Source organism: Limanda limanda, chromosome 16 (genome assembly GCF_963576545.1).
Source record: "Limanda limanda chromosome 16, fLimLim1.1, whole genome shotgun sequence".
NCBI lineage: Eukaryota > Metazoa > Chordata > Actinopteri > Pleuronectiformes > Pleuronectidae > Limanda > Limanda limanda.
This window is the reverse complement of record NC_083651.1, coordinates 4,971,076-4,994,513: the sequence shown is the minus strand read 5'-3', so window position 1 is coordinate 4,994,513 and position 23,438 is coordinate 4,971,076. Positions and strand designations below refer to the sequence as shown.

The following is a 23,438-nucleotide window of genomic DNA, read 5'->3' as shown; positions in this document are numbered from 1 at the left end:
CACTGATTTTGCCAGGAGCAGATGACAGAGGACTAGTCATTGTTGCACTGAAGAGTTGAAAGTCAAGCCAGCTGCTCGGGGAGGGGACAAGCGAGAGTCACTTTCCGCCGGGGCAGGACTGACTGGATGCTGCACCACTCGTGATGTCATCCTGTTGCTTAAGGAGAGGCTGCGGTTATCTGCCATGAAGCAGCGTGTCTGGTTACAACAGCAGAGGAAAGGAAGCTGCAGCGACAACATCAAAGTCTCGGGGCTCAGTGACAGGTCGCTGAAACACAGCAGGCATGGAACGAGAGGGAGGCCTGAAGAAATAACCACAAAGTTAGCACCATTAAGAGCAATGCTTAGCAGCCATTGAAGGACTCTCTTATAGGCTTGAATCCGAGGCCTACAGGTTTCATTTTAAGAGATTTGTTGGCTGTCTGTCTGTCTGTCTGTATAACTCCCTGTAGGAGCTTAACAATGTATGACAGAATGACATTGCAGTCAGACAGTGGAAGAGCTGAGGGGGTGAGAGAGTTCAAATGAAAACCAAGTGATGGAGAGAGGGAGAATGTGTATTTATGGATTTTTAGTCTGTCTGGAAATGTCCACGGAACAACGTGCAGGAGATATAAGACGGACGTGTAGATACGTCTTCACACACAGAGAGAGGTGCATTAACGTGTCAATATTTCTTGCAAAATAGAGGTCATCTGATATGCAAGAAAATGCACAATCAGGGCCAGTGTTCTGACTGGAATAAAACACAAACTCTCTCTCTGCTCAGCTGATTAACCCCTGCAGGTTTTCTTTTAGTCAGGCACACAGTGTACACACAAACACACACAAACACACACAAACACACACAAACACACAGGGCTCTATTAACCTCACGTTAGACATTTCCTCGGCCTGGGAGACGGACTCTACCATCATGAATATGAGCATTAAACTGTGGTTTCCTCTCTCTTCGGGACATTTTTCAGGGATGGAAAGTCCTGCCTGTGACATCCACATCCATCTGCTTATACCCATAATCTTGCTTTTTGGAAACAGAAACAAACTAACCTCTGTGTCATTCGTGTACTTTCTAACAATCATTCACTTCATGTGGATTTTATAGCTTTAATTCTGAATAATATGAGAACAGAACTAAGTCTCATAGTGTCCTGGATATTTTATTATTGTAATTTTAGAGTTTTGTCAGCAGGACAAATTAGTTCCGTGTTATAATTAGTCAGTCGTTCTGATTTCACGGAGCTATATCCAGGCCCAATGTGCTTTAACTTGTATAATCACTTCTTTGATGCAGTGAGTTTAATTAACTCAAATTCAATTTGTATTACACAATATTACTTTGACAAAGCATAACTTTCCTCTGTCGGCTGAGTTTGCTGCTGTTCCAAAATCAGCTTTGATTCCAAATTAATCTACTCTCTCTTTTTTAGTTTATTTTAATGGATCAAAACAAGTGACTCTTCTTTTCTGATTTTAATGCCAGATTAAAACAGACAGGTATGGTCTGAAGATATACAAAAACTCCTCATATACGTATACATATTTGTATACATATACAGCAGCTCCCAAATATCCTCTCCTCATACGCTGCTGCCTGTTCTGGCCCCAGTGAGGCAGTGATCACAGTTACTGGCCCCTGCCTCATCTCTCAGTGTGCTGTGATGAAAGGTTCCAACTGGCAACAGACAGACGAACCCCCCCTCAACAGTCCCAGTGGTCTATGTCCTCTCTCCATCTGCCAGACAGTCAAGCTCATTAACTACCAACCCACTGCTGCTGAATTCAATTTACCTCCAGAGGAAGGATTTAGGGAGACCGGCATCTCGCTCAGCTCACACAAAATGTGGATTTACTGACAAATAAGAAAAATGACATGCAAACAGATGACATGCATCAAATGAAACGGATGAAACCTGATCAAATGTGTATTGAGTCATTCAGGGAAACACATAAGTGAGGGAAGAGGGAAAAGGGAAAAAGCCTCGAGTTGAGCAGATTAAATAAGAGCAGATTACTGGGTCAGAATTTCCCTGACAGCGATGGGAGGTCATCTTAACCAGAGGGGACTTACTGTTGCTGGTTGGTGACAATGCATTTGGCAGTGATGTTAACAAACAAACAACTCCTCTTTTACAAAATGCTGTCGCTAAATATATTAAAGGAGATTTGAGCTAATGAAGTTTGAACTATTTGGGGGGATTCTGCTCAGATAATTGAGACGTAGCCGCGTCCTTCAAATGCTGTGCCGCCTTTGCCTCCCAGCAAAATCCTAGTACTTGTAATATAATGATGATTTAGTTTGTTGTGTTTTAATGAACACAACGTTCAACGCAGCTCATTACCAACCCCTTTTAATATTTGTCCTGTTAGAGGCGATAGCAGACTGTTGTGTGTTCCAGCTTTTACTCTAAGCACTGCACAAATCTCTACGCCGCTCGACCAGGGTTCACAAAGTCAACAAGGTTTAGGATTAACATTTAACCTGGGACCCTGCCAAGGATCCAAAGTCCCCCTTCAGGCTGGGGGGGGGGGGGACCTTGAGGTTTATCTTATGTACAAGGGTGGTCGATGCAAATGAGCTGTAACTGATAATGTGTGAAAAGTGTCACATACAAGATATCATCCAACTCTGCCAAACCATCAGTGGAGCCCAGTTTACAGTGAATCACAGTAGGTGGGTTTGGTATACACAAGTGTCAGTATGTTTGTGTGTTGTGTGTAGTGTACACACAACTTCAGCTGCTCAAGGTTGATTAGCACAAAGATAACTTGGGTCAAAGGTCGCAATTGTTTTGCCAGCAGAGTCCCCTTCTGTTCCAACTGGTCTCTGTGTGCAGTAGATCATTCAATCACCATAAAATCATTCCAGCATTTGTGTTACAGGCCACATGAAGAGTGTGACCTGTGAAGTGCAGGAGGAAAATAACATGCGTTGATGCTGGAAAATCAAATTTCCGAGACCTTTTCCAGAAAGCACGTCTGAAAACAGCTTTATAGCCACATTTCTCCTGCGGCTCACAAATGCAAGCACTTTAAATGTTGCCAGAGGGAAATGGCTCTCTGGCCCTAACAGGACACATTATTTGCTGAACAATATCCTGTGGAGACGTTCGATTCCACTGCAGGCCAACAGAAGCAGCCTTTTAGGAACACGGCTTCGAAGCGGTGTCATTCAGCTGCACCCGAGCGTTTAGCCTGCCTCGGTGTCGGGACTCATTACGTCTTCTCGTCTGACCGGTCCTCGATGACGTCAGCTGGTCATTCCCCCCCCCCCCCCCCCCACCAGGCCACACACACACACACACAACATCCTGACACAAACAAAAGGCCACGACTTCTCTGTCCAGCCTCTCTTTGCTTTGCTGGTGTTTGCCACCACAAGCCACTTACTGCAGTGTGCCACAGTGGGTTAGTTTCCAAGGCCTGAGAGTGGATCACATGTCCGGCTGCAGCCAATGGCAGCATCCAAAACACATCACATCAAATCACATCCTCGGAGAAACTGGGTTTTCTACCAAAAGCGGAAAAACTATTTTGTTTTCAGTTATATTGTTTGTAAGAGAAAAGCAGGAAGTCCTCTCATCTGATGGGCTGGAATCAGGACAGTTAGTATTGTTTCACTGTTTTCGTTTGAAAGATGAATGAAACAATTCTTCCATCGTACTAATAGTAATTAAATATCTTTAAATTGATCAATTAATCGGTTTGTTGCCAAAAACAGTTCAGCTCTAATCACATGAAACTCAGTGCTTCAATTAAAAGAACTGTAAATGGATCATGTTATAGACGTCCTTTGTTGTTAGGCCTACCCTTTATATAAAATATTTAAAGTATTTCTAAAATGGGTTATTGAGTGAACACTGAATACTACATCAGTGCTGATACTGTGGATGTCTCCCCTGTGGTCTGCTGAGGCCAGACATGGCTGAACAGCATCACAGGTGGCACCAGGTTGTCTGAGCCATCACGTCAGTGCTCCGGTCCTGCCAGCCTGAATCGATTCAGATAGTAAACCAGCTCGGCTCTAAGGCTCGGCTCTGCAGAGGGAGAGGTGGAGAGGGAAACGATGGCGGGAGGAGGTGACGTGATGGATGGTTACTGACAGGAGCCGAGCCGGGCTCCTAGAAACAGGGAGGTGGGAACAAAGAGGGATGAGATGCTAATTTGTTTGTTAACGGCTGTTTCGTGGTCCGGCAGCATTGTGAGTTAAACATGGCACTAAATCTGACAGCACTGATTCCTACTGCACAGGAACGTTTGAGGGGACATGTCCATCAGATAAATAGCCGTTTCCAGACATGACCTCTGGAGGATGTCCGGAGAGTTGGGTCCAGACTTTCTCCAGCGGTTGTCTTTCACACATGAACAACGCAGCAGGAGATTCTGAACTAAAAAGCTAATTAACTCCTTTACCATTGGCATAGAGGAATATCATTTTTTGTTTTCATGTCTTGACAAATTAGCTTATTGTGTTTCAGAGGCGGAGCCGATAAAACGCTGCGTCTACTACACAGTAATTCAACCAGGAAGTGAATGCCGATTGAATCCATTCCCATTGCAGACGAAAGCCAGATGTTAGTGGGTGTTAGTGGTTGTTTTTGACCAGTGGAAAAGGTGGTTTAATAGATGCTTTTAACGGGCCTTATTTCTTTATTTGCCTGACTAGCATTCCAGGGTGTGTGATGGGATTACTTCGTTGAATCCACCATCTTTGCTGTTGGCATAGTGAGTTTAAGTTTAAGTTAGAGTCGTGCTTCCTGTATTAGGCTCAGATAACGGCACAAAACAGCATCAACCGGGATGAAAGGTAACTGATACAAACAAGAAGACATGTGACCCAGGGGTGTGTCGATTGGATCGCACAAGGGCTCATGGGAAACCGCACCCGTGTGAATCCTGAGGTGGGTGTGGTCTCTGTGTGACATGGCACCCAGGTCAGGCAGGACTGTGCATACAGGATGAGCAGGAACACAAAAACACAACTTTCTGTTGAAACTGCATCTGTGTGTGAGTCCCTCAGAGAGAGTTCAGTTTGTTTCTGACACACACGCCGCACCTCGATCACTGTCGCTTCCTCAGCGGCTCCACGCCTCCGTAATGAGCCGATCATCAGACACACGCAGATTTGTTTTGAGTTGATTGAGCAGCTGAAGCCGCATGTTGGGGTGGTGGCTGTTAGCCTGACACACCCTGAGATGGACGGGACTCACAGAAGGAGATGGCTGATAGAAAAACGACAACTGTCACATCCACCGTTCACATGACTCATTCCATCTTAAATTGTATTTACATGAATCATTAAACTGCTCAATTTAGAAACCAATCAAAATAGGCCTGCAGTGCAATCGGTGATCCACACGTTCTGCTCCTTTCATGACACCACTGGTCCCATCACACATCAATATGGATATAATAGAAGAATCCAAGACATTATGAAGTGGTGTCATTGGACAATTCTTTGTTCAAGTCCTGATAGACATCAATAAATAAGGTTTAGTGCCCTTGCTCTCATTAAACCGGAGTCATCAGCTGCCGAAGCAGTGACGTTGGCAGACGATAACGAAGTTAGCGAGCTAATCACAGAAAAATCTTGGTTAAGTTTCACCTCTGATCCAAGAGGCTGCTTCAGCTCTTACTGAACTCCTGCTGGGTCGTAAGGAGAAAAATACCTGAGAGCTAGAACCCGAGAATCCTCCTAGATGAGAGTGAAACTTCTGTATCGGTTTCTTTGCGAGTGAAACCTGCTCTCGCTAACTTCTCTCAGATTACAAACTCCTCGCTTTAATTACCTGTTCGAATTCAGTTTGGAATTCCGCCAAACAAAGGATAACATTTGACAGTGTCATCTTTGATATTAGATAACACCACGAGAGCGTAAGATTTCCGTAGACTATGGGAAAACACGGAGATTAATAATGTACTGTTCAAGTAATTATTTGAACTTCAGCGTTGTTTGATCCTTAAACTTTCAGAAGACAACGTGCAAACTGCCCCCCCATTCTCTGCTTGTGACTCTTCTTGTAGTAACCATGGTACCACTGTCTGTTATGTTCAGACAAACAGCTGAGAGATACTATGCTAATGTCACTGTGCACAATTTCATTTTGTTCCAGAGAAATGCTAAAATTGTTCTTTCTGCTTTGCATACTGAGAAGTATTGTTTACTTAAGATGATTCATAACCCGTTTCCAGTTCTGGATATAAGAGCACAGTGAAGGATTGTGTTTCTTCAGCTACACAAAGGCAGCTCGACACTATTGTGTTTGTTATATCAACGCAAGAAGTGTGTGGCAAAAGAAAACACACACTGTTGTACTGGACGCACACTGAAGCGAAGGTGAGGAGAGGTTGACAGACCGTAAAGCTCCTTCTTCAAACAGTTCCCCCCCTCAAAACAAATATCCATTTATGGCAAATGAATCCATCACCCCCTCCGTTTCTCTCTCTCCCTATCTCTCCCTCTCTCTTTCTCGCTCTCAAACTACATAGTTTCCACATTAGTTACCCAGTGATCGGATTGGCCTGGACTGAGGATAATGCCTCTTATTGGTTAACTAACACCACAAAATAGTGCCATTCAAAAAAGTAGAGATGTTTTTGTGTGCCCCAAGAAAAGAGGACACAGCTTTACCAGGTTTTAAAGGGTGAAAGACTACAAGCCAAGACAATACAAAACAAACCATGTATCCCCAGTGCTTACAGCAGGAATCTGTATATGTTGCATATCTGCAAGCTCTGGCCTCCCAGTTCCCCTTCATCTGAGCCCTAACCAGGCCAGATCCAATTAAACCTCCTCTCGCCTGCTTTGAAACTCTCCCTGGCCTCTCATCACCAGCTCTCTCCGGTATGAGCCAGAGCAAAAACACAGGAGACTAACAAACGTGGTCATTTGCAGAAAGCAGAAAGCGCAATCCAGGCAAAACTTAGCAGCACAGAACTGCAGAGACAGTAGGAGAAAGTAAAACCGTTCCTCATCATTGCTCTACCAGGGGCTTATAGGGAGCTGGGCTGGGTTCGTTCAGGCAGAAGCAAATCCCGACATGAAATCCAGGCTCTGTTCAACAATGTGTTCTTACAGTTATGGCAGAGAAAAGCAACTTGTGGCTGGATAGTGAGAGAAGTGCTAAAGTACGGTAATCCCGACCTGGGGTCAGATAAACCTCTGCCCCACACTGAACTCTGAAATAAAGCACAATCAGAAGAGAAGAATGTGAGCCCCACTGGAGCCAAACAATGATGCTATGTGCCTCTGCCTGTCGGGAGAGAACTGTGCTTTACTCCACAGCAAACAGAAGAACTGAAAATCCCACCTAAACAAACGAGAACAGGCCCTTTATACGTCTGCACAATGAGACGGAAGCGCTGTTCAAACACAAAACTGTGCGACAACTTGTGCTGCAGCCGAGCAGGTGCTGAATTATACTACACTAGTATATCATCTTTATGTGTAGAGACAAACTGTTAATGTTCATCCCCATTTGAACCAGGGAAAACAGACCTGGTCTAATGAGCCTTTCAAATGAGACCTCTGAACCATCAAGGAACTGTGAAGCGTTAACCTCTAAGGGATATGAAATTAGTCCACGATATGCAGAACATCTCCGTGGGTGGGAAATCACTTGTTAATTAAGGATAGAAAGGAGCAGAGATGCCTGGGTGCAGTGCATTTGTTGAGAATAAAATATAAATATGAAATCATAAAATGTATTTTTGCAGCAGTGAGGTCACTGTTTACCTTAAAGTGGCTGGAGTTGACCCAGGAGCTGGCGATGCCGTCCACCATCTTGTCCAGCGCCGTCTGATCCTCCTCCAGGTCGTGAGACTTCTCCTTGTCCAAAATGTAATCTAAGATCTCCTGTCCCACCTGCAGCCGCCGGCCCACATCCTTCTGCAGGACCAGGACCAGGCAGTGCTCCATGCTGGGCTCCGTCATCCTGGCCTCGGATTAAATAACCCCTGCGGCTTCCTCAGTCCGCCGCGCTGAACGACCGAATGACCGACTGGCTGGCGACTCACAATCCTCCACTGCTCGGAGCAGCGGGAATGACAGATAGACTAAAGGAGTCCCAGTTGGTGGGAATGTGCCTGGCTCACTGGCAAAGGGAGAAAGAAAGGAAGGGCCAAGTGTACACAGCCTGTTTGTATTTTTCTTTACACCCGAGGACAGTCCTTCTTTTGGTGCCAAGCGCTAGCTCGCTAGCAGGCTAGTGGCCGTGCCCTAGGGATGGATGGAGCAGGGCTTGGGGAATGGCAGTAATGCAGCATGTGTGTGTCTGCACAGCAGCTGGGGAAAGTTTACTACGCCCTCCCACTTGGGTTTGTTTTTCCCCCCCTCTTCTTCTCTGGAAGGAGTCTGAGCCAAACCGCTTCAGCAGGGGCAGAGGAGGTGGTTTAGGAAAGCAGAAGGCAAGGCAGCAAATGGAGATGGATGGAACAGAGCAGCTCAGAGATCCATGTCTGTCCGTGGTGTTTGGCCTGGAGAGCCCTAGAGGAGCAGAGAGAAAACAGGACTGAGTCAATTCACTTTCACTGATTCACTATATTCACATCTTTTAAAAATTAGAGACCTCACCACTGATCAGGATTATAGTAAATAGAAAAATGCTTAAAATGTACTACTTTAATTTCAAAGTACAGGGAGAAGAGATTATCTGACAGAATTAACCTGATAAAACAGAAATCTCTCTATTTCCAATATGGATTCACCTGCAGATTCTTTTGTGTCATTTATTTAAACAATAAAAAAGCAGTAGCATCAAATAGCTGACCCAGTCCAATCAATAATTCAAAACACACGACATAAAGCAGAGGAGCGATAGGTCATCCTCTTCGGGAAGCTGCTATCAGATCCTGTTTGGCATTTGAACTTCACTGGCACACAGGCTGACCTCCAGCCCCTCTGTGAGGAAACCAGGAACCTGACTGTGAACCGGGCCTTGTTGTCCAACATTCATTGCAAACCTCACTAATGCTCTTACAGCTGAACGGGAGCACAAATCCCCATCGCCAGGTTTCCAAAATCTGAGGAGGTTGCTGCAGCTGCAGATCAATCACCAGGGTTTGGAAACTGGATGAGCAGCAACCACACACATGGGTGTAACGTGTGGGTGCCGTTACTGTTTGTAAGTAAATCACCAGAACTCCCCGAGTGCTGCTATCACTTAGGTTAGTGTTTCCCAGCGGTGAGTGATTTTATAAAAGAGAGAGAGAGAGAGAGAGAGAGAGGGAGGGATGATCCCACCCTGTCCGACAACTCCAAATACTCATCCTGACATCCCACCACTGTCATGGAAACACTGGGGCTGAGGGGCTGAGCTCCAGGATCAACTCCAAATGAAAACGACCCGAGTGCGTCACTCACTGCAGTTTGTTTATTAGCTCCAGTTCCAGTCCAGTCATACGCTGGTTAGGGCTTCTTCCCCTTCAACAGATCTGTTCTGTGTACAAGATGCTCTTATAGAGAGGAAGGATTAAACAACCTCCATCTGAAGAGGAGGCCTTTGTTGTGAAGAATCTAACCTGCATGTCTTCACAGGGCTGGATATGGAACAGATTCAACACACTGTGACCTCCGTGGCTCCTTACCAATGAAATCAGGTCCAAACTATAATTGATTTACCATTTTTCACTGTAATACCAGGTGGACTGATATAGAAGTTAATTATTAAACAGATACAATACAGATAAGCGGCGCTACGCATGTGACGAAATGTATTTACGACTGAAGTTCACGGATACAACAGATTGTGGGTTATAGGTTTACGCGTGTGTGTAAGTATCGCACAGGGTGTGTGTGGGATTTAGTGACATCTAGTGGTGAAGTGTCATGTTGCAGCTGAACAACCTTTAACCTCACCCTCCCCTTGCAAACATGAAAGAGAAACTGTGGCAGGCTTCAGGTGTCATAAAAACTCACAAGGGTTAAGTTTGTCCAGGCTGGGCTACTGTACAAAAAACATGGCGGCCTCCGTAGAGAGAAGCCGCTCCTGAAGCAAATATAAAGTATTTAAATATAAAGTATTTGATTATAAAGTATTTAAATAAAAAAGAAACCCATTCTCAGGTAAAAGAAAAGAACAATTTGTACAATTTAGATGAAACACACTCGTCATCACTAGGATTGTTTTATAATAAATATCTGCACATAGATTCATTTCACATGATTCTAACACAATAAACCTTTAAGTGTGTGTTACTGTACTTTGTGTCCATCCATGTATTGTACAGGTTGAGTGTGATCATGTGTGTGTGTGTGTTTTCTATTTAAACAATAAGATAACATATGTGTAGCAACGAGCATCGTTAAGATCTAATTAGTTAATTGAAGGGACTATTATGTAAATGTTATTACAAAAAATAAACACACACACACACACACACACACACACACACACACACACACACACACACACACACACACACACACACACACACACACACACACACACACACACACACACACACACACACACACACACACACACACAGTGTGTTAGCTCAGCTAGCTGCTCTGACCATCACTGCTAATGGGAGACAATGGCTCCACCTGATTTTCCTTTCTCTCCTCGTCCTGTCCTCCGTGTCTGTCCTCCGGGACCCGGACCCACTAACCGGGCCGTGCCGGACCCGGACTAGGTGTGTATGGGGGGGGGGGGATCAAAGCTAAAGCTAGCCCCCGAGCCCTACCTTCCTTTCAATGAGCCCGTCAGTCCTCAGACAGACAGGCAGAGAGAGAGACAGACAGACAGGCGGCACACAGACAGACAGGCACCGGGGGGACAGGTCTCCTCCCTCCGGGCTCCACTCACCATATCCTGCCGGCCTCTCAGCTCCGGTTCTGGGGCAGTGGACGTGTGTGTGTCGGCCTCGGAGCTCCGGTGTCTTTCTGTCTCCGCCCGGAATGCTGCTGCTGCCTGCCTGCGGGACAAGAATGGATCGCCAGGCGCATGCGCACTGGAGCCGGGGATGATGTTGGCACTGGGAGAAACTGGCGAATGGGATCGCACCAGACAGAAAGCAGGAGTGCTGTAGTGTGACGTGTAGCGACCTCTGCTGGACATGTGGAGTCAGTGTGTGTGCGAGCTGCTGCAGCACAGACTCACAACAGGATCTGGATGAAGGTGTGTAGCATGACAGGGACCTGATGACCTCATGGTTCTCTCTGAGGAAACTTAAAGGGTCAGGGTGTAGAATGTAGTGACATCTAGTGGTGAAGTGTAATGCTGCAGCTGAATAACCCCTCACTTAACCCTCCTCGTCCAAATAGGAAAGGGAACCTTAATTTGTCATAAAAACTCAAAAGATGTTTGGTTTGTCCAGTCTGGGCTACTGTAAAGAACATGGCGGCCTCCATGGAGGGGATCCTCTCCTGATGTAAATATAAAGTATTTAAATATAAAGAATCCAAGTCTAGGGTAAAGAAAAGAACAATTTGTACAATTAGGCAAATTATTTTATATTAGATTTCTGCACATAGATTCCATTTCACCTGAATCTTACACACTGAACCTTTCAGTGAGCATAATTTTTAAAGAAATGTAATGTCCATATAATCAGGAGAAAAAACATAATTTTAAAATAGACATTTGGGAATATAAGGGAAAAATAAAGTGAACCCTGTCCATTATTAGTATTCCATTGATGTTAAAGAACCTGAAAGACACACCATTTTATTTTGTGTTGTTTCACTTTGTAATGGTTTACAGTCATTGATAGTTCTAAAACACGTTGGCTTTGCCATGTATCTAAATTTAAAAGTGCAATATAAGCAGAGCATCTATTATCTGGAAGCAGTTTTCAGGTTTCCTCTTGAATATTGATCCAAACCTGCAGGATGTGGATGACAAGGCTAACTCCCCATTATTGAATCTACACGAAGACTGTTCATGTTAATACTTTTGGTTTTTCAGGAGCTTTTTACAGAGAATAGAACCCATCTCATCTCTTTACTCCCACGAGGAGGTTGTTTCCATTGCTTTTAGCAGGACTAATGGATTTTGATGAAGCTTGGTGGATTGATGTGGACCAAGAAAAAGACCATTAGCCATTGAAGAATATTTTATCATACCATCTTCGGAGAAGATACATGCTCTCCAAGCTCCCTTCTAGTTTGTGAATTTTTCTGGAGGTAATAAAATAAAAATGTTCTCGCCCACATAGAACAGACTGTACACACACAGAGCAGTAAGGTCTTTATTCTTTGAAGTGACATTACAGATGATATATTTGTTTCATCAGCATTTCTGACAGAGTATTAAGTGCACCAGCCTGTTGTCTTTGTCCTTTATAAGTTACATTATCAATGGTTCACTCAGTCTGTACTTTAGTTAAAATATGATGTTTATGAATGCCCGTTTTACTGTATATGATCATTATCATATACCTATAAAAATGAAGGATTACTTGTAATTTTAAAAAGGGGTAAAAGCTGCAATATCGTTAAGTTGGTTGTGAAGAAAATACTTTATTTCATTCCCTTGTCTGAAGGTAATTACATACAAACACTGTGTGCAGGAACTGTAACCTGTCACACCAGCTAAAGCACAGACATTACCAAGAATATTAAAGATTTTCTATTCTATAAGTTTCCCAATGACAGAGCCAGCATGTACAACAACGGGACCCAAGAACTCAAGCAGCCATCACTCATCTGACTAATTAGACCTTTTCTTTCCATTTTGCTGCTGTGTGATTGAGTAGTTTCCTCTTCAGTCACATAAACAGACATATCCGGAACTTAAGATAACTATTCTTTAACATTATTTATTATTAAAGACCATAGAATTCGTGTAGTTACAAAGCAAAACAATGTTCAAACAGTCAAACTCTAAGACTGACACAGAAAACAGCCTTTATCCGACCAGTCCATTTACAGCCGCTTCCCACACATCAGGCTCTTGATGATTTTGTGAACAGATTTCATGACGCTCACAATCTACTCACAATGACAGTGGACTCTTCCAGAAGAGATTCTTTCTAAACTGTAGAAAGACACACTGATTTGTGAACACAGTTCAAAAGTTGCCCCGTCACTCTCAAAGATAATAATCTTTAAAGTGCGCCATCTCCGCTCGAGTCCACAACACAACAGGGGAGAACTTTCACTTCTCCTCCGTGACCTCTTCAGAGGGCCCATCGCTCGCTGAGTCATTGCCTTCATCGCCGTCTTTATCTTCCGCCTCCTCCTCTTCCTCTGAGGAGCTCTCTTCATCTTTGTCTGCAACTGGAATCTTGAAGACGATCTCGTCGTCCACGTCGTCATCGTTGACGGCCATGGACTTCCTCCTCTCCAGGACTGAGGGGGTGCAGAGTGGTGTGATGTCCTGGAGAGGTAAAGAGAAGCTTATTAGTCACACATGATTATATTGGTGCTGATGTGCTGGTTTTAAGTTTTAACTGGATTGTAGGTACATACATTTATCACGCGGCCATAACGAGACACACGCAATAGGTTTTATGATCCACGGTACTATAGGCACAGTTATCTGACCCCAGACAACTGATATGAATGAGGCCATTTTCACTCTGTGCCAAAGCCAAACATAATATCATCAATGTTGTTCTTACACTACACGTAGATGCGTTCATGGAGTCGGACGACTTTTTCTTCAGAGGCACCTGGGCAGCCTGGAAATGTCAAAAGAACAAAGGTTAACTAGATGCAAACAAACAGCTTGAATCCTGGTAGAGCTCTTCTGGTAGGTTGTATAGAATAACCCCCCTTGTTCTGATTGGTTCAACGCATGGTTCACCTGATGTTTCCACGTGAAATCTTAATCCCCTCAGGTCAAAGTTCTAAGCCGATATGCACTGATCAAATGTTATAAGTATTTAAGGTTTTGCCATTCAGAGTTAACATTTAACAACTTACGAATCCTGGGAAGTCGTATTCGATGCCGTGAGCAGCGAGCCTCTTGCGGAGCTTCGTCTCTTTACGCAGGAGTTTGTCTTTCATCTTCTCGAGCTCCTCGGCCGTGCGGCTCTGGTTGTAGCGTTGAACAGCCGGTTTTATGGGCTTCTTGAAAAGCCTCTGAGAGCCGACAAACAGCTTCTCGTGCACTTTCTCCGGTGGCATCACATGACCTGGGAAACCGTGAGAAGCAAAGAGTTGATCAATTTTAAACGAAATCCACTGGAAATAGATCCTACGTGTCCAGGCAGCTACCAGACCAAATCACAGCAGATTTCAGTGCTTCATTTCAGTGCCTGAGCTCTGTAGTGAAATATTTCCTCTCTATTTCATACTCTATATTCTCTCTACGTGGCTCGAGCAGCACATTATGTTAACCTGCAGTTAGCTATCAAACTCTAATTTGTCAGGTAACATCATCCTGACTTTTGTGGAGAACAGCAGAAATGATTCTCGTCAATAACAGACATGCACACGATCAATACTCACATTTGATGAGTCTCTCTCCCATGAGGTAGTTGTTCATGGTCTCTGCCACAATCTTTGCTACTTCATCACAGTCGTACTCTACAAACGCGTAGCCTTTACTTCCCCCTGTCTGCGGGTAAAAGATGTGAAACAAGGTGAATATAATATACATGTCTAAACTTGATCAATAACACTAACTATCAATTATTAACATTTCAAATGTAACTATTTAAGATGAATGCATTGATTCTGTAGGTTGCAAATCATTTTCCTATTGCTTCTGTTGGGATATTTGTTTAATCACATGCAAATGAGCAAGCAGGTGATAAGGTTTATATACCAAAATACTGTGGGCTCTGTAATCTGACCTCAGGTCACTGTTTCACCTGAGGCCATTTTCAGTCTGAGCCAAACCTTCATCGTCTTATTAGTTCTACGCCCACATCTTCAGTGGAACCTCAACATAAGATCTTATTATTCTGTGTCTTCATTCTGTAGCAGAACCACACTGATCTGGGCGTTGCATTGTCAGATAAAAGGTAGAATACGTTTGTGTGCTTGGTTAACACCTCCTCAACTTTACCTTTTTGCTCCTGGACAGCCGCAGCCTCAGCACCTTCCCAAACTGTTCAAAGTAGGATTTGATCTGAGGCTCGTACAGGCCCAGCGGCAGGTGGCCCACGTAGACCACTCCTGGGGTCAGACGACTCCCCTGAGGAGAGAGAGATAATGACAGTGTGACACATGGGCAGGAGACACAAGCAGGATCTGCAGGGAGATAAGATCCTTCAACGTGTGCAGCAGGAGGTTGGAGATGTTTGATGTTATGGTGGAGAGGACACTAAACACAAGGTTCTCTATCAGGGATCTGACCTCCCTCTCCACCACATACTGGACAGACAGTGGAGCATCTTCTCAAAAAGACTCAAGCAGCTTTACTGTTAAAGGTTCATTATGTAAGATTTACATGAAAGGGATCTATCGGCATAAATTGAATATAAACAAATATTTTTTCATCTAAATTAAATTAGTGTGAATTGTTGTTTTCTTTACCCGAGAATGAGCCCTTTATATCTAAATCAGGAGTGGCTCCTCTCTGCAGAGGCTGCCATGTTTTTTTTACAGTAGCCCAAACTGGACAAACTAAACCTTTTGAGTTTTAGGAGGACTGAAGCTACCACAGCTTCTCTCTCATTCAGCTGCAATGTGACACCTCACCACTAGATGTCACTAAATTCTCTGTATTGGCTCTTTAAAAAGGACAATGAGATAGACATCAGTCAAAGAAAATATTTATGTTTAAACTTGAGTATTATAACGAAAATTAAACAATAATCCTTCCAATGTCCTTGCAAATGATTCTACTATATTCTAATACATTATATACCCTGAATTAATTAACATTTTATAACAATAAGCATGTTAATTAATGGTTATGATTAACACATCATTTTATTTACCCATTTACATTTTCACCCCAATATTATTGTTAATTTATAAGATTATAGTTGTGAGAGTATTACTACAGTTGTATTAATATTCTGTCCATCATTACACGACCATGAGTATAGTTATAACCTGTGTGTCTGTGTCACACAGTGATTTAAACATATATTACATAAAGCTCATTAACATGGTTATTAATGATCAGTGAGGACAGTGAGCATCACAGCTGCTCGTCACCAGCTTCCATTCAAACACGTCAACACACGTGTGGGAATAAGCGAGTCGCCATTTTAAGTAGCATCGTCTGGACTCGGTTAGCATCGAGCTAACTGTGCTGGACTCGGTTAGCATCGAGCTAACTGCGCTGGACTGCGTTGGCTGGTGCAGCGGCCATGATGTTTACCCACGTGTGTGTGTCAGATCGTCGTCACCACCCACCTTGGCGCTCTTGTTCTTCTTCTTCACTTCCTGCACCTTCTTCTTGAACTCGCTCTCCTGCTGCGGGTTCAGCGCCAGCAGCTCCTTCCCGGGCTGAGACTCCCTCTCTGCTTTGGTCTCCGTCATGTCGTTGCTACGAGCTGGACCACAACACCGTCACACGTTCGATGCTGCTGCTGCTGCTGTGAGTGAAGCACGCTGGGTTCCTCTTCCGGTGACACACGGGATGAGCAAGCCGAGGAGAAGAGGGTTGTGTCTGAGGGAGAGTTGAAGGCACTGGGGTTCCACACAGCGCCATCTAGAGGCGCGGGGGTGGAAGGGTGCAGGAGCTTTTCTGTGTTTTTAAACCAACGATTATGAAATAACGATTTATAAACAATGTGGAAAGGGTTCGACACAACAGACACACAATACTTTATATGATTACTTCAAAAATACAGTTCATCCAACAGGGAAAATGTGTTTTATCTTAACCTCTGCATATAATATAAAAACTGATAAAGAAGAAAGAGGAAGTAAATTAATAAATACCTAAACCACAGATCGGGCCACTTATCTGATTTATTATACAATATAAAACAACTTCCCCTTCATTCGTTCCTTTAACCAATGTGACATTTATTATATCATATTTCAAGAACAATAAAAATTCATTTGTGGTTGGTTTCATTTTTCTATTCTCTTCTCATATTGCCAGACATAGAATCATTACATATTTTTCGAGATCGTATATAATGTAATATCATCTGTAGAGATGGAACTAGAAGTCAAAATGGTCTGCATTTCCTAACTTATAGAGGGAGTTTCATGGGTTTTTAAGTTTCTCATAAATTGTATATTAATTTCTGCATATTACATATATTGAATGTAGATTATTAATTTGTGCATGAAAAAATGCACACATCACGTATATGTGTTATAAGTTATTGTAATTTCTAATGTTTATAGCTTTAAATTTCAGTTTTTATTTGATTGGGTCACTTGAGATTTAATTATAAATTGGTGGAAATGGGCTCCAACTGATTCATAATGACACTAATAAATACAACTGGTAGATGCTTTGAATGAATTATCTCCACTATTATTTGGAAGCATTTTCCAGTTCAAAGGACGAGAGGAGAAGACGGGTCAGACGAGGAGGCGGAGAGAATAACAACCAGGGGGAGGAGCGTTAACCAGTCAGATAATGAGGCAGATATTAAATACAGATCCTTGGAACACGCTGCAACATCCGTGCTTCTGAATTCATGACATGGCAACAAAAATCCTCTATTTCACCGTGAGCGGGAAACCGGAGCAGGCTGAGTTCCCGGTGGATTGTCCTGCCCAGGATGTCAAAGGTAGGAACACAACGTTGTGTTGTTTAAAGTTCACATATCTGTCTTAGGAAAGCATTTTGTTGTTTGACAGTGTCCCCATATCCACATATACATGTGTTGAAGTATCACTACATGCTTCTCTGATTGTAACTAATTGAAAGAAGGTGTAATTAATATGAATATTTGGTCTGTTTTATGAAGCTTTATATATTTAGTTTTGTATCATTTCTCACAGACAGAAATATTGAGTGCTTCTTTTTGCAAACAAGTAAACACTCTGGATAGATATGTGATTTCAATCCACACATCAGTCATCATTACACAAGCATGTTAAAGCAAAGTGTGGTGATCATGCTCAGCCATACAGCTGCTACTGACAGCTCCTCACCTGTCACATCAGGTTGAGGCTTTGTCCAGTCCTGGTTTCCCATGTTCTTTATGCTCTGGCTCAAGTAGCGACGAGGGAAAAGCAAAGCACCAATTTGTACGTCTTGTACACGGCAACACACACAAACACACAACATGGTCAATGTGGTGTGTGACAGCTGCAGTGCCTCTGTGGCAAATCTTAAAAACCTGCAACACATGTTCTGAAAAACACATTTAATGTTAATGTTAATGTTAAATAGTGATTTACTAAGTAATTTTCAACTATTAATTATTTATAAGGGATTATGCTGCTGGTTATTTTCCCATTCAACCAATAAATCTTCATGAAATAGTGTAATAGTAAAATGATTATCACAGAAAAGTACAATATTTCACTCTGAAACATTTGTCAAGTAAGCCTATACATCAAATGTGTAGTTTACATAGTATTGTATTATATAATGTATTGTAAAATACTTGAGCTTATGAAAATAGAAACAATTTATTTAATCCTGCAGTCATATTTGTCAAGGGAACTTTTCACAACCTAAATGATTTCTAAAACAATTGATGAAGCTAATAAGTACAACTTCTATTTCTAAGCCCTTCATAATAATTCCCTTATTAAAACATCTTCTAGTGCTTATTTCTACTGCTTCTTTTGCAGAAGCATTAAAGCTATAACAAAAAAGAGAAGGTATCGTAAGAATTAAACGCTGATCTGTTTTTCCAGATCTCTTCCGCTCTGCAGCTGAGGCCGGACCTCACGACATCCTGAAGCTTTACAACCCTAAAGGAAACATCATCAACATCTCCCCGGGTCTGGAGCCCAACAGCCCGAGCTGCTGCTACAAGCTGGAGGTGGTGGCCGCCGACCGCAGCACCGAGCCGTTAGGTACCTTCACTTCAGCTCCCTGTGAATCTGAGGTTCTACCCGAAGCTGATCACAGTCTCCTTCTTCTCTTGTCCTTTCAGGATCGGAGCTGGCTGGTGCACTCGGATTTGACCTCTCGTCCATGGAGAAAAGGTTGGTAGAAAAGTAACAAGCAACTGCAGCTCCCAGGTTGCACCGGGGTAATACAAACCTCAGGGATACCCAATTAGCGGTGCCACCATGGTAGCCGTGTTTTGAAGGTAATTCCCAATCAGAAGCTGTTCTCTCACACTGTCATTACTCTGTGAGCTTACTCAAACAGGCAGCTGGACATCAATTAGTAATACGGTGCTGTGCATGTGTCGTATTACAAATGCATGTCACCTACAGATCCAGCGCAATGTTTCATATGTGCTAATGAGGTGTAGTGTAACGACAGTGATACACTAGTTTATCTCAGCTTTCTGCTTCTGAACCTGATGATTAAATATCTACAGGATAATATTAAGGAGAAAATCATAACAATAAACACCTTCAAAATTTAACGTACAGCTCATAGCACAAAATGTTACTTAATTGGAAAATACACAATATTATAAAATAACAAACAGGTCTGTGTTGTTTTAAAGAAGGTTTTTGTTAATATGACAATAGCAAAAAGATTTGCCAAATTTTATATTTTATAAATGTACTCTATTGTTTTATAATCAAATATGTAATATAATATGATTACATTTTATATAGTGTCCAACATTTTTCACAAATGTGTGACTGCTGAAAATATGATCGTGAAGTATTTTCAGGGGCTGGGGTGGGGGGGTTAACAGCTCAGTCCAAAGCTACACATGCATACCTGATGTTTGAAGACCTCACTGATGATGTGTGACTTCAGACTGCAGGGCCTGGAGAAGAAGATCCTGACGGAGGCTGGAGAGACGCCTGCAGTCGTGAACGAGATGATGAAACAGGTGGATTCATTCCGGGAGAAACTGGAGGTACAGCCAGAGAGAGAATGTGTGTGTAACGCTGTGGGGAAAGAAACACGGAATCTATCCACATAATCAAATGACAAAATCAGGCCAACTGACAGAGAAGGCCGACGTTTTTTCATATCATAAATGTGTTGTGTGCTTCATGACGAGCTTTAAGTGAAACATAAATATACTTAAGGCCCTTCTTCTAATTAGTGCAATAAAAACAGCCCATGGATCTGATGGGATGAACCATTTAATTCTCAGTTTTCAGCTGTATTTATTTCCGTCTTGTTTTCAGAGTGTGGAGCATCTGAGTTGGCTTGGATTGTTTAAAGACCTGTCGGAAGGAAACCACAAGCCCTCCCCCTTCTACCACAAGAGAACCCTCCGCAAAACCAGGGAGGAGTGTGAGCATGTGCGGGTAAAGTTTCTTCAAATGAGGTACGTTCACATGCAAAAGGCTACATCCATATTGTGTGTTTGATTAATGTCATGAAAGGTGATATGTTCCCCCTGCAGCTCTCTGGAGGTATCAGAAGAAGTGAGGCAGTATTTAAAGACCCCAACCTTTGACAACTGGTGAGTTATTAGGAACCTAACGTGAATATCACCTGTGCTCATCACATCGACGTGTCTGTGAAGATCAACAACAAACACCCAGCACCTGTTTGCTCGGTGCACAGACAGTGAGGCAGATGGTCGCCCAGTGATCACCTCTTCCTCTGAGGAGGAGGAGGAGGAGGAGGGGAGCCTTCGCCCTTTTCTCCTGATTGACACACTCATCTCAATATGAATGGGTCGGCCGAGTGCTCGCAAATCAAAAGAGCGTCTTCATAAAAGGCTTAATCAACACAGCGCGTTTGAAGTGGGCTTCACCGACAGGAAGTGCATGTCATTATTTTATTTGTCCAATTTATTTGCTTTTAAAGCAAACACAGGATGATGGAGATGAATAGATGTTAGAAGGAAGCACAGGATGCAAAACAAGGCCTGGAGCTCATGGTGTCACATAGTAAATCATTTTATATATTTGAAATATAAACACATACATATAGCTATACAAGTACATATAAATATACATTTACATATAGGCCTCCATATACACATATATATTCATAAATATATACTAGGAGGGATTTGATGATTCACATATATTTAGCTTTGAACAATACTTCTATCAATTGTTTTGTGAGATACCTTCACTATTAAATCTAGATTTGATTCATACAATGTCGGCCTTTCTTTAGGATGTGAGATTTAAAAGGAGAATATCACCTTTTTTACAAATGATAACAGAACCTCTGGCTTGATTTGAATAGAAATGAAAATCTTTAGAGGGGGGGGGTGCTTTCCTGACACATCGTAAATACACTGAACCCCAGTCAGGTGATTCTGAATGTGTAGTGTTGTGATGATGCCATGCTGCATGTGCACAAGATGCACTTATCATTTATGTTTGTTAGCTTGTGATATATTTGACTTTTCCTGCTTTTCAATCTGTGAGGGCGTCTTTATACTTTCCTTAATTTTTAATTAGTGCTCATTTTGCACAGAGAAGTTAAAAGGTAAATCCCATAATGTTGTATTGTGTGTGTTTGTGTGTGTGTGTGTGTGTGTGTGTGTGTGTGTGTGTGTGTGTGTGTGTGTGTGTGTGTGTGTGTGTGTGTGTGTGTGTGTGTGTGTGTGTGTGTGCAGGCAGTGGGAGGACGCAGAGATCATGGTGCTGCTGCAGGTCATGTACACAGATTTAGATTTCATAGCCACGTTCAACATCGAGCCTGAGGTGCTGCAGCAGTTTCTGTTCGAGGTTTACCGAAGATACAACAACATCCCGTTCCACAACTTCAAGCACTGCTTCTGTGTCACCCAGATGGTGAGTCTCTCTGTGTGTGTCTGTGTGAGTGTGTGTGTTTAAGTTAAATCAAGACTAGAAAAGCTCTATAAAAATTCAAACCATTCTGAACAGATGTATGGTCTGATCTGGCTGACGGACCTGAGGAGTAAGCTGGATGCCATCGACCTGCTGATCATGCTGACCTCTGCAGTGTGCCACGACCTTGACCACACAGGATACAACAATGCCTATCAGGTACACAACTCCCTCTTTGTGCTTCCACCCGCCGAGCGGCCGGTCAGTCCTGGAGGCCAATCCTGACATTTGACCTTTTCCAGATAAACGCTCGGACTGAACTGGCTCTTCGCTACAACGACATCTCTCCACTCGAGAACCATCACTGTGCTGTAGCTTTTGAGATCCTGGAGAAGGTGAGGGTCTAACATTCTGCCCCTGCTGCTTTAAAAACATACATTCAGTTAATGGATTCAAACTAATTTAGGGATTTGAACTAAGGAGACTTTCCTGTTGTGTAGACAGAGAACAACATCTTCAGAAATCTGCCCATGGATAAATACAAGCAGACAAGAGAGGGAATCATCAAGTGAGATCACCGCTCTCTTACTTCTCTCAGCGAACACATTTCCTTTCCCTCTTGATAACTGATCATCACACAGAACTCCTCCTGATCTGTTGTCGCTGCAGATGCATCCTGGCCACTGACATGACGAGCCACAACGACATCCTCAGCAAGTTCAAGGCCATCCTGCCCACTTTCCACTTCACCAACAAGGACCACAAAGATGTGGTGAGAGGGCAGCAGACACACACACACACACACACACACACACACACACACACACACACACACACACAGACACAGACACACATCATGTTCTCTCTCCTCCTGGTGTGACGCCTCCTTGTGTCTGCAGCTCATGATGATCCTGATCAAAGTCAGTGACATATCCAACGAGGCCCGGCCCATGGAGGTGGCTGAGCCCTGGTTGGATTGTCTTCTGCAGGAATTCTACAACCAGGTAGTTCTTCTGACCTCAACTTCACTTTGGTGGTTTTTTAAAAGAGGGTAAAAAATGCATTGGTCCCATTGAAACCAGCTGTCCCCCTGTGTGTCTGTCCTCAGAGTGACGTGGAGAAGCTGGAGGGTCTTCCAGTCACTCCCTTCATGGATCGGGACAAAGTAACAAAACCTTCATCTCAAACCGGCTTCATCCGATTTGTTCTCCTGCCGCTCTTCATCGAACTGGCCAACCTCTTCCCCTGCCTGGAGGTCAGTGATGTTCAACAATACAAACGTATATATACCTTTGGGGTTTCGATTTCCTCTGGGAGATGTGATAAATCATTTGTATTTCTTTCCTGATTCCTGCAGCACCACATAATAGACCCCGTCCGGAAGGCTCTGGACTACTACACCGAGATGGAGAAAGCTCTGGAGAGGGAGAAACTGAACCGGGCTCAGAGTGAGAACGCAGCCAAGAGCAAGGAGCCAGCACCGAGCACAGCAGGGGGCCACGTGGAGGCCGGAGCCGAAGCCTCCAGAGCACACACACCAAAGACTGTGGTGGGCGACGCCTGAGAACTCCTCACGAGCATCTCCTCTGAACCTTGTTCAACTCTATATAATGAAAGAAGTGAATCTGCAGCAACAGAATCTGAACCTTAAGCACAATCACTGCAGCTGCTCCGAGATGTGGAGCTTTGGTGATGCAGAATGAAATGTTATGTGATGAATTGGACATTTAATTTATGATTCCACTGAACATTTCAATACAAATTTCTATAT

General features: G+C 43.3%; 3 protein-coding genes and 1 non-coding gene across 4 annotated transcripts in view; 1 reads left to right on the top strand and 3 right to left on the bottom strand.

The window, feature by feature from the left end:
- clasp1a (cytoplasmic linker associated protein 1a) overlaps positions 1–10,877 on the bottom strand; it is a 57,253-nt gene extending 46,376 nt beyond the window's left edge. The window contains exons 1-2 of the mRNA XM_061088471.1: positions 10,809–10,877; positions 7,736–8,485 (exon numbers count right to left, since the gene is read on the bottom strand). Coding sequence (XP_060944454.1) covers positions 7,736–7,933 — 198 coding nt within the window. The 5' untranslated portion in view covers positions 7,934–8,485; positions 10,809–10,877. The remainder of the gene's footprint in view (positions 1–7,735; positions 8,486–10,808) is intronic.
- A 1,301-nt stretch (positions 10,878–12,178) lies between these two features.
- nifk (nucleolar protein interacting with the FHA domain of MKI67) lies at positions 12,179–16,462 on the bottom strand. The gene is made up of 6 exons (XM_061088212.1): positions 16,262–16,462; positions 14,961–15,089; positions 14,399–14,507; positions 13,871–14,082; positions 13,567–13,626; positions 12,179–13,322 (listed from the first exon to the last, which is right to left on the bottom strand). Exons 1-6 carry the CDS (start codon positions 16,385–16,387, stop codon positions 13,101–13,103), a joined length of 858 nt encoding a protein of 285 aa, XP_060944195.1. The 5' UTR covers positions 16,388–16,462; the 3' UTR covers positions 12,179–13,100.
- On the bottom strand, positions 14,656–14,784 carry LOC133022263 (small nucleolar RNA ACA64). Its single transcript, XR_009683012.1, has one exon. It is a non-coding gene; the product is annotated as a small nucleolar RNA ACA64 (small nucleolar RNA).
- A 1,051-nt stretch (positions 16,463–17,513) lies between the features above and the next one.
- On the top strand, positions 17,514–23,231 carry si:dkey-219c10.4 (high affinity cGMP-specific 3',5'-cyclic phosphodiesterase 9A). The gene is given in 13 exon segments (XM_061089055.1): positions 17,514–17,601; positions 18,683–18,819; positions 19,663–19,818; positions 20,096–20,238; positions 20,317–20,376; positions 21,493–21,670; positions 21,764–21,886; positions 21,970–22,062; positions 22,168–22,235; positions 22,337–22,439; positions 22,567–22,671; positions 22,776–22,922; positions 23,025–23,231. Coding segments are annotated over 13 exon segments (1,608 nt in total).
- The last annotated feature ends 207 nt before the right edge of the window (positions 23,232–23,438 follow it).